Consider the following 15962-nt stretch of genomic DNA (forward strand, 5'->3'; position numbering starts at 1 on the left):
CTTGAGCCCAGGAGTTAGAGGTTGCTGTGAGCTATGATGCTATGGCACTCTACCCAGGGGGACAGCTTGAGGCTCTGTCTCAAAAAAAAAAAAAAAAATAAGGCACCTTTTAATACCAAATACAAGAGCTTGCCCAATTGTGAAAAATTTTCACTATGATATAAATTTCCTTCTTTTATAAACACTGTTAAAAATTCCATTTCCTAGCCTGTGTTCTTCTTAAGGATATACAATGATAGTTATTTTATTTAATTACTTTTGGCTTCTGGTAGTATTTTTATTTTGCATAGATAAACACTAGGCATTTATACAAATAGCTATAGCAAAAATAAATTTCTGGTGGGAAAAGTTAAAAGACAACAACACAGGCTTGGCTCCTGTAGCTCAGAGGCTAGGGTGCCAGCATATACACCAGAGCTGGCAGGTTTGAATCCAGCCCAGGCCTGCCAAACAATAATGACAACTACAACCAAAAAAAAAAAAAAAAAAAGACAACAACACAAAGGCAGCTTGGCAGAAGCATTATTATGAGATAATTTTTGAAGGGTCACAGGAGAAGAAAGCAGTTATGTTCTTGAATTGTGAAAACTGCAAACTACCCCATCAAACATTCTTTAACTGAGAATATCACATTCCTTCTGAGGGAGAAACCCCTTTTCGCCTTGAGAATAGCATAAAGAAGAATCAGTACTTGTTGCACTTTAGAGGCTTTTTTGAAAATTCATTTGGGTTCTGGTGAAGTTGACTATGGTGCCATAAAAAGAGAATGTCACTCAGTGGGTAACACTGGTATTCAGGACAAGCTGATTCATTATTCTTGGTATTCTAGGGTAAGTTCCAAACCCTGTTTTAAGAAATTATTTGTCTGAACACATAAAAGAACAGGAGGGACTCTGGTAGTCAGTAATATTTTCAGTTAAAGCCACATATTCCTTTTATAAAGATATATGACATAGGAGCTCACTTAGGACCCAGAAAGAGTAATTGTATGATGAGATAAAACTAAGGCAGAATTCTCTACTAGTGAACAGACTTGTTCAGAGAATTTGTTTTCCCCTATTATAAAATTATCTACCATAAAACATCAATATTAGATGAATAAACATACAAAATGTGGTATATGCATACAGGGGAATATTATTCAGCCTTAAAAAGAAAGGAAACTGTGACAAATGCGACAACATGGATGAACCTTGAAGATATTACGCTAAATAAAATAAGCTAGGCACAAAATAACAAATACTGTATGATCCCACCTATATGGAGTAGTCAATTCATAGAGACAGAAAGTAGAATGGTGGTTTTTAGGGACTAAGGAGAGAAGAGATTGGGGAATCAGTATTTAACGGGTACAGAGATTTAGTTGTGGAAGATGAAAGCTCTGGAGATGGATGGTGGTGAGGTTGTACAACTATGTGAAAGTATTTAATGCCATTGAACTGTGTGTGTGTGTGTATGTATATGTGTGTGTATATATATATATATATCTTTTTTATTTCAGATTAGTGTGAGGGTATAAACAATTAGGTTACAATGTTTGCATTTGTCATGTAGTGTCCCTTTTGTAGTTGTGTCATTCACCCAGGAAGTGTGTCATATACCCTTACATTGTGCCCATTAAGTGGGAACACACCAGAACTGTTTGTTTATTTTTGAGACAGAGTCTAACTTTGTTGCCCTCAGTAAAGTGCCATGGCATCATAGCTCACAGCAACCTCAAATTTATTGGGCTCAAGTGATTCTCTTGCCTTAACCTCCCAGGTAGCTGGGATTACAGGTGCCTGCTACAACATTTGGCTATTTCTAGAGATAGGGTCTCGCTTTTGTTCAGGCTGGTCTTGACAGGCTGGTCTTGAACTCCTGAGCAGAAGTGACCTGCCTTGGCCTCCCAGAGTGCTAAGATTACAGGCATGAGCCACCACATCTGGCCCAGAACTGTGTATTTAAAAATGGCAAATTTTATGTTATATATATTTTACTACGATAAAAAAGACCAAAAAAAATTGATATTATGTTTTAAAATGTGCCAAAACGCTGTGAACTTTTGGAAATAGCAAATATGTATTTGAATGTGGAAGAAATGAACCAGTTGCTCTGGGAAGGTATTATCCTTATTGAAAAATACATACAATTGGCTCGGTGCCTGTAGCTTAAGCAGCTAAGGTTCCAGCTATATACACCAGAGCTGGTGGGTTCAAATCCAGCCTGGGCCTGCCAAACAACAACGACAACTACAACCAAAAAATAGCCAGGTGTTGTGGCAGGAGCCTATAGTCCCAGCTATTTAGGAGGCTGAGGTAAGAGAATCGCTTAAGCCCAGGAGTTAGAGGTTGCTGTAACGCCACGACACTCTGCCCAGGGCAACAGCTTGAGGCTCTGTCTCAAAAAAAAAAAAAAAAATATATATATATATACACACACAATTATGTATTTCATAACATTTTCAAACAATAAACACAATTTGGACTTTTTCCATAAAGTACAAATACACATTGGTTAATATAACGATTCTTGGGAGGAAAAAAAAAAACATTTAGTATTTTTGAGTCTGTAGAATTAATGGTAAATTCTTAGCCACGAGGCTGAATTTTAATTTAGTATAATAGCCCTGTGAAATCTACTGAGATGATCCCCTAGTGGAGCCTTGGGCACTGCAGAGAGCAGGCAGCTTAGCTTTGTTATACTGGTGTTAGGACACAGGGACAAGGCCAGAAGGCACTGGAATTGTTGTTGAAGGGGTGCAATGCATTACAAATGGTACTATGCCATCCACAGTAAACTAGAATCCATAGCACACCAAAGGAAAAGTCCAACAATGCTTTGTCTTACAAAAAGGGTAAAATGGTTGGGGTGGTGCTTTAGCTCAGTGGGTAGGGCGCCAGCCACATACACCGAGGCTGGCAGGTTCCAACTCAGCCCCAGCCAGCTAAAACAACAGTGACAACTGCAACAACAAAAAAATAGCCGGGCCTTGTGGCGGGCACCTGTAATCCCAGCTACTTGGGAGGCTGAGGCAAGAGAATCGCTTAAGCCCCAAGAGTTGGAGGTTGCTGTGAGCTGTGATAACATAGTAATCTACCAAGGGCGACATAGTGAGACTCTGTCTCAAAAAAAAAAAAAAAAAAAGGTTAATACATTACTTGCTTTCATTTTCTTTTACGTTTGAAAGCTTTGTTGAAGTATCATTTATAAACAGCTTAACCTGTTACAAGTGTACAGTTTGATGATTTTTAATAAATTTATCCCTTTGTACAACCACCATCTTAATCCAGATTTGAAGATTTTCTTAGTCCTCCCAAATTCCCATGTGTTGTATCTAAGAACTCTTTGCCTAACTCAGGGTAATAGACTATGCCTTTCCCATGAAATTACCTTAGCAACCTTGTTGAAAATAAATTGATCATAAATGTGAGAGTTTAGTTCTGCACTCTATTCTCTTCTATTGTTCCATGTTTATCTTTATACCAAGACTATACTATTTTGATTGCTATAGTTTTATGTTAAGATTTATTCATTTATTTACTTATTTATTTTGAGACAGGGTCTTGCTCTGTCACTCAGGCTAGAGTGCAGTGGTGTCAACATAGCTCACAGCAACCTTAAACTCCTGGGCTCAAGGGATCCTCCTGCCTCAGCCTTCCTAGAAGCTGGAACTATAGGCACCTACTACCACATCAGTCTAACTTTTCTATTTTTTCTAGAGATGGGGGTCATGCTCTTGCCGAGGCTGGTCTTAAATTCTTGGCCTCAAGCAGTCTTCCCATCTCAACCTCCCAAAGTGCTAGGATTATAAGCATGAGTCATGCCTGGCCCCCGATATTGAATTTTGAAATTAATCACCCAACCTTTTTCTTTTACAAAATTGTTTTGGAATTTCCATATAAATTTTAGGATCACCTTGTGAACTTGCACAGAAGTCCTGCTGGGATATTGATAAAGATTGACCTCAATCTAGAGATCAATATGGAGAAAATTACTATCTTAGCAATACTGAGTTCTATAATCCATCAAAATATATCTTTCTATTTGTTTAATTGATCTTTCAGCAGTTTTTTGTAGTTTCATTGTACAAGTCCTATACTTCTTTTGTTCAATTTACTCAAGTACTTTCTTCTTTTTTATGATGTTGTGAATATTTCTTTAATTCTATTTTCAGATCATCTGTTGTTCATATACAGAAATACAGGTAATTTGTGTATATTGATCTTATATCCTGTGACCTTGCTAAACTTGCCTATTAGTTCTAGCAGATGTTCTGTAAATTCCTTAGAATTTTCTACATGCAAGATAACATCTCTGGGAGAGGATGATTTTACTTCTTCCTTTCTAATCCTTATGCCTTAAAATTCCTTTTGTTATTTTAATTGCACTGGCCAGAGCCTCCAATACAATGTCAAATAGTGGTGAGAGCACACAATCCTTGTTTTGTTTCTGGTTGAATTCGTTTTCTATTGCTGCTTAACAAAGGACCATATGCTTAGTAGCTTTTTTCTCCTCCTAAGCTTAATATCTACATTAAGAAAGAAGAAAAAGTACTTTGAAAATATTCACCAAATGTGATACTTCTAGCTGTCATGTATTTTGTTTCACACAGTGCTTTCTCACTAATAACTAATACTTCAAAATGCCAATGTTAAGAGATATGGGAGTTTTTGCACATCGAGTTAGAGACAGTGGAATGAGAGACCCTGAAACTAAAAGTGAGCAGCAGTGCACTTCAATCTACAGCCCCAGGAGGTAAGTAGCACAAAGACCCCCACCACTAGGTAGGGACCTAGTACGCAGATGGTTTCATATTTGCCAAAGCTGTCTCTTAAGACTGGATGGACCCTGAGAAGTTACCAGTTGCTCATCCTCTGAAGGTCCTCAGATAGGTTTTATTATTCTAGATACTTAAATGCAAATTGACTGAACTACAAAATTCACAGGAAACTTAGCTTTGGTATTTCTTGAAAGGCAATCGCTTTGAACAATGTATTTAACTTATTTCTCAGACCTCAAATTGCTCAAAAACATTATCACCAGATTATTTTACAAGTTCCATTATTTTCCCTTTAGGAAACTTATAGGTTCTAAAAATATGCCTTTCTAAATATGACTACTAATTTAATGTCATCTCAAAAAAGCAAAACAGTAAATCAAGAGTTGTAGTTTTCTAGTGCTAACTCCAAGCCAGATGGAAAAACTATCTCTCACTAAATAGTAAAAAATTTATAATAAAGATGTCAGCCATACAAAATGTAAAGGATTCCAAACACCAATTTATTTCTAGTGCAATATTTTAAAATATTATTACATTTATTATAAAAGTCTACTTAAAATTAATATCATAAAGACTTCTAAACTAAATAGCTACTACAGTTTATTTTTTATTTTTAATTTTTTGGAGACAAGAGACTCACTCTGTTGTCCCAGCTAGAGTGTCCTGGCGTCATCCCAGCTCATAGCAATCTCAAACTCTTGGTCCTCAAGTGGTCCTTTCCCTCAGCCTCCAAGTAGCTGGGACTACAGGAGCTCACCACATGGCTGGGCTAGTGTTCCTATTTTTAGTAGAGACGAGGTCTCACTCTTGCTTGGGCTGGTCTTGATCTCCTGAGCCCAAGGGATCCACTCACTTTAGCCTCCCAGAGTGCTAAGATTATAGGCATGAGCTACCATACACAGCCTATTTTTAATTTATTAATAAATTCCTTTATTAACTAATCACTGATTATATTTTTTAGAGAAAAATTTTAAGACTTCCCACAAAAATAATCTTAATTTTAGGTGGGGTATCACATTTATTATAAGAACAGCAGTATGTATGTACCAGAGGTTTGACAGATGGGGAATGAATGTTCAAAAGTTAGTTGTCAAAGTTTGGCAGAAAGAGAAAATGTGTCATTTAGCAATGTTTTGAAATACTGTTAACTTACAAACTAAACATTTATTCTGTAATAGGACAATTTCTACGAGAAATTGAGAAGACAGAACTATTACCAAATATTACTTGTGAAATGCTTTTAACGTGAAAAATCTTTTAGTTTTTCAGTTCATCAAAAACTCATCCATTGGCTAGGTGTGGTGGCTCACTCCTGTAATCCTGGCACTCTGGGAGGCCAAGGTAGGTGGATTGCCTGAACTCAGGGGTTCAAGACCAACCTGAGCTAGAGTGAGACCTGGTCTCTAACAAAGTAGCTGGGCATTGTGCCAGGCACTTGTAGTCCCAGCTACTCAGTGAGAGGTCAAAGACCAAAAATAAGAGATTGTTTCAAGACAAGAGATGAAAGGAAAACAGGATCCAGGCTCTGTGTGGGCAACCATGGCCTTTATTCCACCCTGATGAGGATAAACTGAGTTTGAGAAGGAAGTCAGCACGTGGGTCAAGATGGAGGGGGATTTTAAAGGTTAGTAAGGAAGGGGTTGGGACATTCCCTTTCCTGGGTTGGACGTCTGTTGGGAGGGTGGTGCTTGGCCCATTTACCTTTCCCAGATGGAACATCTTGTGGTGTAGGGTAGGGGGTTGACCCATTCACCTTTCTTAGGTGGGACATCTCGTGGGAGAGGGCAAGGGGTTGATTCTTTTAGGCAGGTCCACCCTATTTGGGCGGGGTTTGATCCTATCACTCTGGAGGCTGAGGCAAGAGAATCGCTTGAGCCCAAGAGTTTGAGGTTGCTATGAGCTATGACACCATAGCACTCTACCAAGGGCGACAAAATGAGACTGTCTAAAAATAAAGAAAAGGCTGGGCGCTTGTAGCTCAGTGGTTAGGGCAACAGCTACATGTTCTGGGGCTGGTGGTTTGAACCTAGCCTAGGCCTGCTAAACAACAAAAAAATAGCTGGGCATTGTGGCAGGTGCTTGTACCCAGGAGTTTGAAGCTGCTGTGAGCTATGACACCATAGCACTCTATTAAGGGCACAAAGTAAGACTCTGGCTCAATTAAAAAAAAAAAACTCATCCATCTACTGACCATCCAATGTGTCACACATAAATTCTAGCCTACAACTAATTCAAAATATTAAAAGACATAAGTAACACTTAAGACAAATTCTCAAGAAAGGCTAATCAATGAATGACAGGATTACATTTCATTATTTTATATTAGACTTATGTAATTTGCAGTCATACCTAAAGAATTAATTCAGGGTTAAATCAGTTTTCCGTGCTCTACTAGGTTGAATAAGCACCCACAACCCCTATATGCCCACCCCCGCAATTTCAAGTCTACCTAGAACCTCAGAATGTCACCTTATCCAGATAGGTATCTTATAGGTATAATTAATTAAGATAAGGGCATATTGGATTAGGGTTAGCCCTAGGGTGGAACTGGCTGGACAGCAAATATTTAGAGATTTCTGGATCCATTTCTAACTTCATATGAAACTAAATGTGTTTTACCAGAATTCAGAAAGCATTTCTTCCTCAAAAGAACCAGAGTATTTCTCCATTTTTTAAAATTTCTCCATTTTAATGTAAATTATTTGAACCTGGCAGTAGTTTTGTTTCCTCTAAATTCTAATAATGCGTCTTTGAATTTTGAGCTTGTTATTATTTTGAAAGCATGACTAGAAAAAGTGAAGTCCTAGATAATCTTTAGTCATCCTTAGGAACTCAATCCTGCTTCTTTCTGTCAGCTTTAAAATTAGGCTTCAAATTTAGGAATTTAGAGTGTTGATGAATTAACAGGAGTAACATAAATATAATAAAGATAATTTATAAAATGGCTCAGTGGGATTAAGTAACCTTAATTAATCCATGGTCCACAAAACTATACCACTGGGTATCATTACTTAGAATCCTTAAAATGAATCCATTTTGATTCTGTAAAATAGAAAGTCCAAAATTAACCATGGCATATGGCACATGAGAAGCAAGAAAAATGTTTGAAAGCTTTTTAAAAATTATTTTGTTTTGCTGGGTGTGGTGGCTCATGCCTGTAATGCCAGCACTTGGCGGGCTGAGGCAGATGGATTGCCTGAACTTACAAGTTCAAGACCTGCCTGAGCTAGAGCAAGACTCTGTCTCTAAAAATAGCCAGGTGGGTGTTTTGGCAGGTGTCTGTAGTCCCAGCTACTTGGGAGGCTGAGGCAAGAGAATCATTTGAGCCCAAGAGTTTGAGGTTGCTGTGAGCTATAACACTAAAGCACGCTACCGAGGGCAACAAAGTGAAACTTTGTCTCAAAAAAAATTTTTTTTAATTTTTTATATTTCAAAATATTAAGGGGGCACACTTGTTTTTACTACATGGATACCTTGTATAATGCTCAAGTTGGGGCTTTTAGTGTGCCCATCACTTGAATAGTGTCCATTGTACCCAATAGGTAAGTTTTTACCACTTATACCCTTTTATCCTTTCCCCTTCTTGTTTTCCAATGTCCTTCATATGTCTTTGTGCCCATGTGTGCCCACCATTTAGCTCCCAATTATTAGTACATGTGGTGTTTGTCTTTCGATTCCTACTTAGGATAATGGTCTCCAGCTCTATTCAGTGCTAGAGCTTCCAAGTTGCTGCAAAAGACATTATTTCATTCCTTTTTATGGCTAAATAGTACACCATGTACTATTTACATTTTCTTACTAGTACATTTTTTTAATCTACTCATGAATTGATGGACAGTTAGGTTGATTCCACATCTTTGCAATTGTGAATTGTGCTGCAATAGACTTTTGAGTGTAGCTGTCTTTTTAATAAAATGACTTTTTTCCCTTTGGATACTCAGTAGTGGGATTGCTGGATCCAATGGAACATCTACATGTATTTCTTTGAGGGCCCGCCATACTGTTTTCCATAGCAGTTGTACTAATTTGCAGTCCCACCAATAATGTATAAGCATTCCTTTCTCTCTGCATCTATGCCAGCATCTTTTGTTTTTGGACTTTTAAATCAATGACCATTTTCAACAGGGATAAGGTAGTATCTCATTATGGTTTTAATTTGCATTTCCGTGATGTTGAGCATTTTTTCACATTTCTTGGCCATTTGTCTTCTTCTTTTTTTTTTTTGACAGGGCCTTAAGCTGTCCCCCTGGGTAGAGTGCCGTGGCATCACAACTCACAGCAACTCCTGGGCTCAAGCGAGTCTCCTGCCTCTGCCTCCACAGTAGTAGCTGGGACCACAGGCACCCACCACAATGCCTGGCTTTTTTTTTTTTTTTTTTGGTTGCAGCCATCATCGTTGTTTGGCAGGCCCAGGCTGGATTCGAACCCACCATCTTAGGTGTATATGGCTGGCGCCTTAGCCGCTTGAGCCACAGGTGCTGAGCCTATCTATCTTCTTTTGAAAAACTTCTGTTCATGTTGTTTTGCCCACTTTTTTAATAGAGTTGTTCCTTTTTTTCTTGTTGATTTGTTTGAGTACTTTTTAAGATCCTGGATATTAGCCCTTTGTCAGATACATAGTTTGTGAATACTTTCTCTCATTCTGTAGGGTGTCCATTTATTCTGCTGACTATTTTTTTTGCTGTGCAGATGCTTTTTATTTAATTAACTCACATTTATTTCTTTGTCATATTTACCTTTGGGTCTTAGTCATAAATTGTTTGCCTAGGCTGATGTCTAGAAGAGTTTTTCCTATGTTTTCTTCTAAAATTTTATGGTTTCATGCCTTAAATTTAAATCTTTTATCCATTGTGAATTAATTTTTGTACATGCTAAGAGATAGGATCCTATTTCATTTTTCTGGATGTGGCGATCTTGTTTTCCTACCACCATTTATTGAATAAGGCTTCCTTTCTACAGTGTATGTTGTCATCTACCTTGTCAAAGATCAATTGATTGTAGGTAAATGGTTTTATTTCTGAGTTCTGTTCCATTGGCCTATATCTCTACTTTTATACTAGTACCATGCTGCTTCTAATTATACAGCCTCTCAGTATAATTAGAAGGTGGAGTCGGGTTTGGGGGCTTACAACTGTAATCCCAGGATTTGGGAGGCCAAGGCAGGTAGATTGCCTGAGTTCACAGGTTTGAGACCAGCCTGAGCAAGAGCGAGATCTTGCCTCTAAAAAAGTAGCTGGGCATTGGCTTGGTGCCTGTGGCACACTGGTTATGGTGCCAGCTACATACACTGAGAGTGGTGGGTTGAAACCTGACCCAGGCCAACTAAACAACAATGACAACTGCAACAAAAAATAGCTGGGGGTTGTGGTGGGCACCTGTAGTCTCAAGAGAATTGCTTCAGTCCAAGAGTTTGAGGTTGCTGTGATGCCATGGCACTCTATTGAGGGTGACATAGTGAGACTCTGTCTCCAAAAAAAAAACTGGGCATTGGTGGCAGGTGCCTGTAGTCCCAGCTACTTGAGAGGCTGAGGCAAGAGAATCACTTAAGCCCAAGAGTTTGAGGTTGCTATGAGCTGTGACATCACAGCACTCTACCAAAGGCGACAAAGTCAGATTCTGTCTCCAAAAAAAAAAAAAAAAAAGTGTGGAATGTAATACCTTCAGATTTATTCTTTTTGCTTAAGATTGTAAAAGCTTCTCCTTAAGAATTGGTCATGGCCATGTTCCTTTTTTATGCATACCATAAGTATTCAAAAAAAATTTAAATGACTAGATTTTTCTATACAGCTGTTATGTGGATTCTTCATTGATTATGTTATTAAAATGTAGTCTGTTAGTTGTGAAATAAGCTTAATAAGCCTTATTTATGGGACATAGAGTATGAGGGTACATTCTAATGATGGTTTATGTCATTCATGATTATTAAATTTTCATTAACAAACATCTCAAGACTGGACATGGTGGCTTATGCCTGTAATCCTAGCATTCTGGCAGGCCAAAGAGGGAGGATCCATCCCTTGAGCTCAGGAGTTCAGGACTACCCTGAGTGAGAGACCTCCATCTCAACTAAAAATAGAAAAAAAATTAGCTGTGCATTGTGGTGGGCACGTGTAGTCTGAGCTACTCAGGAGGCTGAGGCAGGAGGAACACTTGAACCTAGAAGTTTGAGTTTGTTGTGAGCTAGGCTGATGCCACAGCACTCAAGACTGTCTTAAAAAAGAAGAAGAAGAAAGAAAGAAATGCCTGAGTTTGAAGATTCAGAACCACATGCATTCAAACACTGCAGAGGGCTTGGCTTCATAGTCATTTCAGGAGAGTTCTGGGGTTCAGGGGTAGTTCCTGCCTCTAAAATTTGGAAATACTACATATTTTTAATGGGCATGGTCCATGTTCAGTCTAATATTCCTCTTCAAATTGAGTTGCACTGACAGAGCAGATGCTGACAATACAGATACTTCTTTAGGTTTATAATGTAAAAGAGTGCAAAGAAAATTTAAATTTGTTTGCCCTCATTAAAATCCATGAATCTCTTCTGACATTGTGACATTGTCCACCAACCAAAACAGTAGTTATTCCAAATGAATGTTTCAAGTGAGGTCCGAGAAGTTTAGCATTGAGGAATAAGTGGCAGCCTGGCTGAGTGAAAGTTCAATTTGTGTCTGAATAGCTGTTCCTCTGTGTACAAACCAGTAATGTTCCTGCATCTCCCCTGTAGCCTCCCCTGAATCTGGTATGCTCAGATACCTTGTTACATTTGTAAGAAAAATACAACTTAGAAAACCAATTAGGGCTTTTCTGAGCCTTTAAATTATACAAAGTCCTTGATATGAAGAAGGTCGGTAAATCTACTCAGCAATGACCTAACCATTGACTACATGAAGTCAGCAAAATGTCTACACACTGCCACATCTTCTTCCGAATACTCCACAAGTTCTAGTAAAGAGTATGACTTCTGGCTCGGCGCCTATAGCTCAACCGGCTAAGGCGCCAGCCACGTACACCTAAGGTGGCGGGTTTGAATCCCGAGCCCGGTACCCGCCAAACAACAATAACGGCTGCAACCAAAAAATAGCTGGGCATTGTGGCGGGCGCCTGTGGTCCCAGCTACTTGGGAGGCAGAGGCAGGAGACTCGCTTGAGCCCAGGAGTTGGAGGTTGCTGTGAGCTGTAATGCCACGGCACTCTACCCAGGGGGACAGCTTGAGGCTCTGTCTCCAAAAAAAAAAAAAGAGTATGACTTCTGTGGGAAATTCACAATTACATATGAAACAATGATAATGAACAACAGATATTTAAATAGCCAATGATTAGAGGTCAAGTTCTGATTTAAATAACATGTAATAACAATAATAATCATAATAAGGATAGTGAAGAAGATCATGATACTAGAATGCTTTAAGCTATCCACAGAATATGTGTTGAATGAATTTGAAGGGTTTTTAATGGTCAAGGAAAGTAATAGTTATTTGAAATAAATATAATCTGAAATGACCTCAAATTACTTAAGATAAATTACACTAAAGCGGTGTTTCTCAACCTTCCTAATGCCGCGATGTATTGTCATTGTTACAAAGGGGTTGTAACCCACAGGTTGAGAACCGCTGCATTAAAGAGAACACCCAATTCCTTGTCTTCTTGAACATATTTCTAAACTGTATTTCCCAGCTCTCTTGCATCCAGGTAGGCATGTGGCTAGTACTTGCTAAGAAAGAATGTGGACAAAGTGATACAGCCCATTTCCAACCTCAACCCTGGCAAGATTCTCATATTCTTCTTTTATATGTTGGCTAGGTGCAAAGGATGCTAAGACCCTGGGAGACAGCAGAGCCACACAGTGGAAGAGGCCTGGGTCCCTGAATGACTGTGTGGTTAAGATCTCGGAGTGTGAGGTGAGCAAGAAATAAACTTTCATTCTGTTAAGCCACTTAAATCTTAGGATCACATGTTACAACAGTTCGTTGGCCCTGATTAATATGTACACTGAATAAAAAAGCCAAACTTCTTACAAAAATCCAATGATTAATCTGATTTGGCCAAATTTAGGGAAAGAGGTAACTGTTAAATACCTATGACTACATTTAGCATGAAGCCACAATATCACACAAGAAACACTTTTAGCTTAGCTTTTCCCAAGCTGGTCCTTATCAAAAACAGAACATTACAGGATTGTGAATAAAAGTTCTATGTCCATATTAGTTTGAGAGATGCTGTTAAACACTTTTCTTTGTTTTAGATCATCTCAGAGCTAATGTTCATTGTGCGTCTGTTTAAAGAAACTAAAGAATGTAGCATTTCCAAATTTATTTAGTTAAATAATTTAAATAACAAATTTAAGATCTACTTCTCCTTCTTATCATGGTAACACCCATCACTACCTTCCAGAGCAATATTCTGTAAAATATATTTTGGGAAATTTTGTTTTAGTTTCATTTACATCATGTGGTGAATTACTCAGTACCAAACAGTTCTAGGTACCCCAAAGCAAATATTGGTCTCTTATTAAGGGAAGGATTTTCTTGCAAAAACATAAATATATACTAATACCAGAAGAACCACCCAAGAGTTTTCACTGCTGAAGTGAACCAAATTCTCTAAGAAAAAAACATATTTTAGGTGGCACCAGTAGCTCAGTCAGTAGGCTGCTAGCCACATACACTGAGGCTGGCGGGTTCGAACCCGGCCCAGGCCAGCTAAACAACAATGACAACTGCAACCAAAACAAAACAGCCAGGTGTTGTGGCAGTAGTCCCAGCCACTTGGGAAGCTGAGACAAGATAATCGCTTAAGCCCAAGAATTTGAGGTTGCTGTGAGCTGTGATGCCATAGCACTCTACCCAGGGTGACAGCTTGACAGTCTGTCTCAAAAAACAAACAAAAAACCCACCATATTTTAGGCTCTGTGCTTGTAGCACAGTGGTTACAGCACCAGCCACATGCACTGAGGGTGGCGGGTTCGAGCCTGGCCCAGGCCAGCTAAACAACAATGACAACTGCAACAAGAAAATAGCTGGGCCTTGTGGTGGGTGCCTGGAAAGAGAATCACTTAAGCCTAAGAGTTTAAAGTTGCTGTGAGCTGTGACATCATAGTACTCTACCGAGGGTGGCATAGTGAGACTCTGTCTCAGAAAAAAATGTATTTTATTTAAAATGTGACTGAAATGAAGGCAGATGTGAACAACTAGCTTCTGTTTTTTTCTTTGTAACCCAATCTGCTGTCAGTGGAGCCTATCATATCTAATGGTGGAATAGATACTTATGTTTTAAGGCAATGTGTCTACAAAACCAAGCAATGTTAAATGTGAAGTATGTGTGGGAATACAGCCCATTCCAAGTATATTTGCTTTTCTCTCTCCTATGCTCATACTTAAGGCATGTTTTTAAACAATGTAGTAATCAAAAGTAATCACAACTAACCTCAATGGAAACTATATTTCCTCAACAGAAACTTTATTTCTTCCAATAGAAATAAAGATACTGCAGTAAACTATTTTAAAAAAAGTCACATACCACTTACATGCATTATATATTTACAATTTATAAATATAAATATACTTGCATTTTTTTCCACTGTGGCTTGCTATGGTATATTGCATTTGTACCCTATGTATACACTTTATTTCAATCATGAATCTATGATGGCTAACTTTCTACATTTCTCAAAGATTTAAGGCAATTGAAAAAGGACTCTTATGATGGATATCTGGGAATTCATGTAAAGTAAAAAGATATGCTAATTATTTAATTAAAAACAAAGAGTAACAAAAGATAGACTTACATCTAGTAGTGTGTGGAGATGCTGATCCTGGAAAACACTGTGTAGAAAATCTAGGTCCTTCTCACTGCAGTCTGTAAGTGCGTGAATCTCTTCCAGGCTGTCCAGCACTTGAGAGACTGCTCCTAAGGGGGACAAACAGAAAAGAAACAGCCCAGTATAGAAAGTCAATGTCAAACGAAACTTTGTAACCTAAACCTTACACTTAAGAACAATGAACATGAAAACTTCCAAGGCTAGTGTCTTTACTGAAAGACAGATTTAAATTAGTTTCATATCATTTAAGGACAGTATTTTCAGTGTTAACATAACATTGTTATGTTCTTAACAATGTATTCATGTGCTCTTCATTTTTTCCAAGTAAACTGAAGCTTACCTTATTTGTATTAAGGAAATTCATCAATTATAAATAAACTACTAGAAGATCTTGGTGCAGTAAATTTTATGTCAGAAAGAGAATATGGGTTTCATGACTCCAAGATGTTTTGAAATATTATAGAAACAAGTTTGGCCTTTTACCCAGGTATATTCCATCAAGAACTGACAGTAAAGCCAGCTGTAGATATGAGGAACAAACCTTCAACTGGGAGCTCTTGCTGCTTAAAACAGGCTTCTGAGGATTATTTATTTATTTATTTTGAGACAGGGTCTCAAACTGTCTCCTGGGGTAGAGTGCCATGGCGTCATAGCTCATGGCAGCTTCCAACTTTGGCTCAAGTGATCCTCTTGCCTCAGTTTTTCTATTTTTAGTAGAGACGGGGGTCTTGCTTTTGCTCAGGCTGGTCTTGAACTCATGAGCTCAATCAATCCACCCGCCTTGGCCTCTGAGAATGCGAGGATTACAGGTGTGAGGCACTGTGCCTGGATGCTTCTGAGGATTTTTAAGGCACAAACATCAGTTAACAAAAATTCCACTTTGTTCCTTTTTTCCCCCTTTATATAAAAAGTCAAGAGAATCAAAGTCATCTTGTTAGGCACCACCCCCCCTTTTCTGAGACAGGTACACATGTTTGGTTAATTTTTCTATTCTTAGTAGAGACAGGATGTCGCTTAGCTCAGGCTGGTCTTCAAAGTCATTTTGTTAGGCACCCCCGCCACCTTTTCTGAGACAGGTACATCCATGCCTGGCTAATTTTTTTATTCTTAGTAGAGACAGGGTATGCTTAGCTCAGGCTGGTCTTCAATTCCTGACCTCCTCCTAGAGTGCTAGGGTTATAAATGGTAAGCCATCACATTGTTAGGACTTTCTCATTTAAAAGACAAAGGGTAGGTATACTGACTGATACTTCCAAATACCTTATTAAATTTCAAGGCAAATCATTTTGATAGGGCAAATCAAATAAATTTCAATTTAGTAATTGCATTTACAAAAGCCTCCCTTAAGGAAAAAATAGAAGATTTATGTATAAAGATATTTGGCATACAAAAT

At 38.3% G+C, this 15962-nt stretch overlaps 1 protein-coding gene across 4 annotated transcripts in view; it reads right to left on the reverse strand.

The window, feature by feature from the left end:
• The window catches only part of CASK (calcium/calmodulin dependent serine protein kinase), a 406622-nt gene that overhangs the window by 88544 nt on the left and 302116 nt on the right, over positions 1 to 15962 (reverse strand). For all 4 annotated transcript variants that reach the window (XM_023507605.1, XM_003800989.2, XM_023507604.1 and 1 more), the window contains exon 11: positions 14537 to 14658. In XM_023507605.1, the coding sequence (XP_023363373.1) occupies positions 14537 to 14658 (122 nt within the window). The remainder of the gene's footprint in view (positions 1 to 14536; positions 14659 to 15962) is intronic.

Source organism: Otolemur garnettii, unplaced genomic scaffold, assembly GCF_000181295.1.
Source record: "Otolemur garnettii isolate 467f Iridium unplaced genomic scaffold, OtoGar3 scaffold00192, whole genome shotgun sequence".
NCBI classification, from domain to species: domain Eukaryota; kingdom Metazoa; phylum Chordata; class Mammalia; order Primates; family Galagidae; genus Otolemur; species Otolemur garnettii.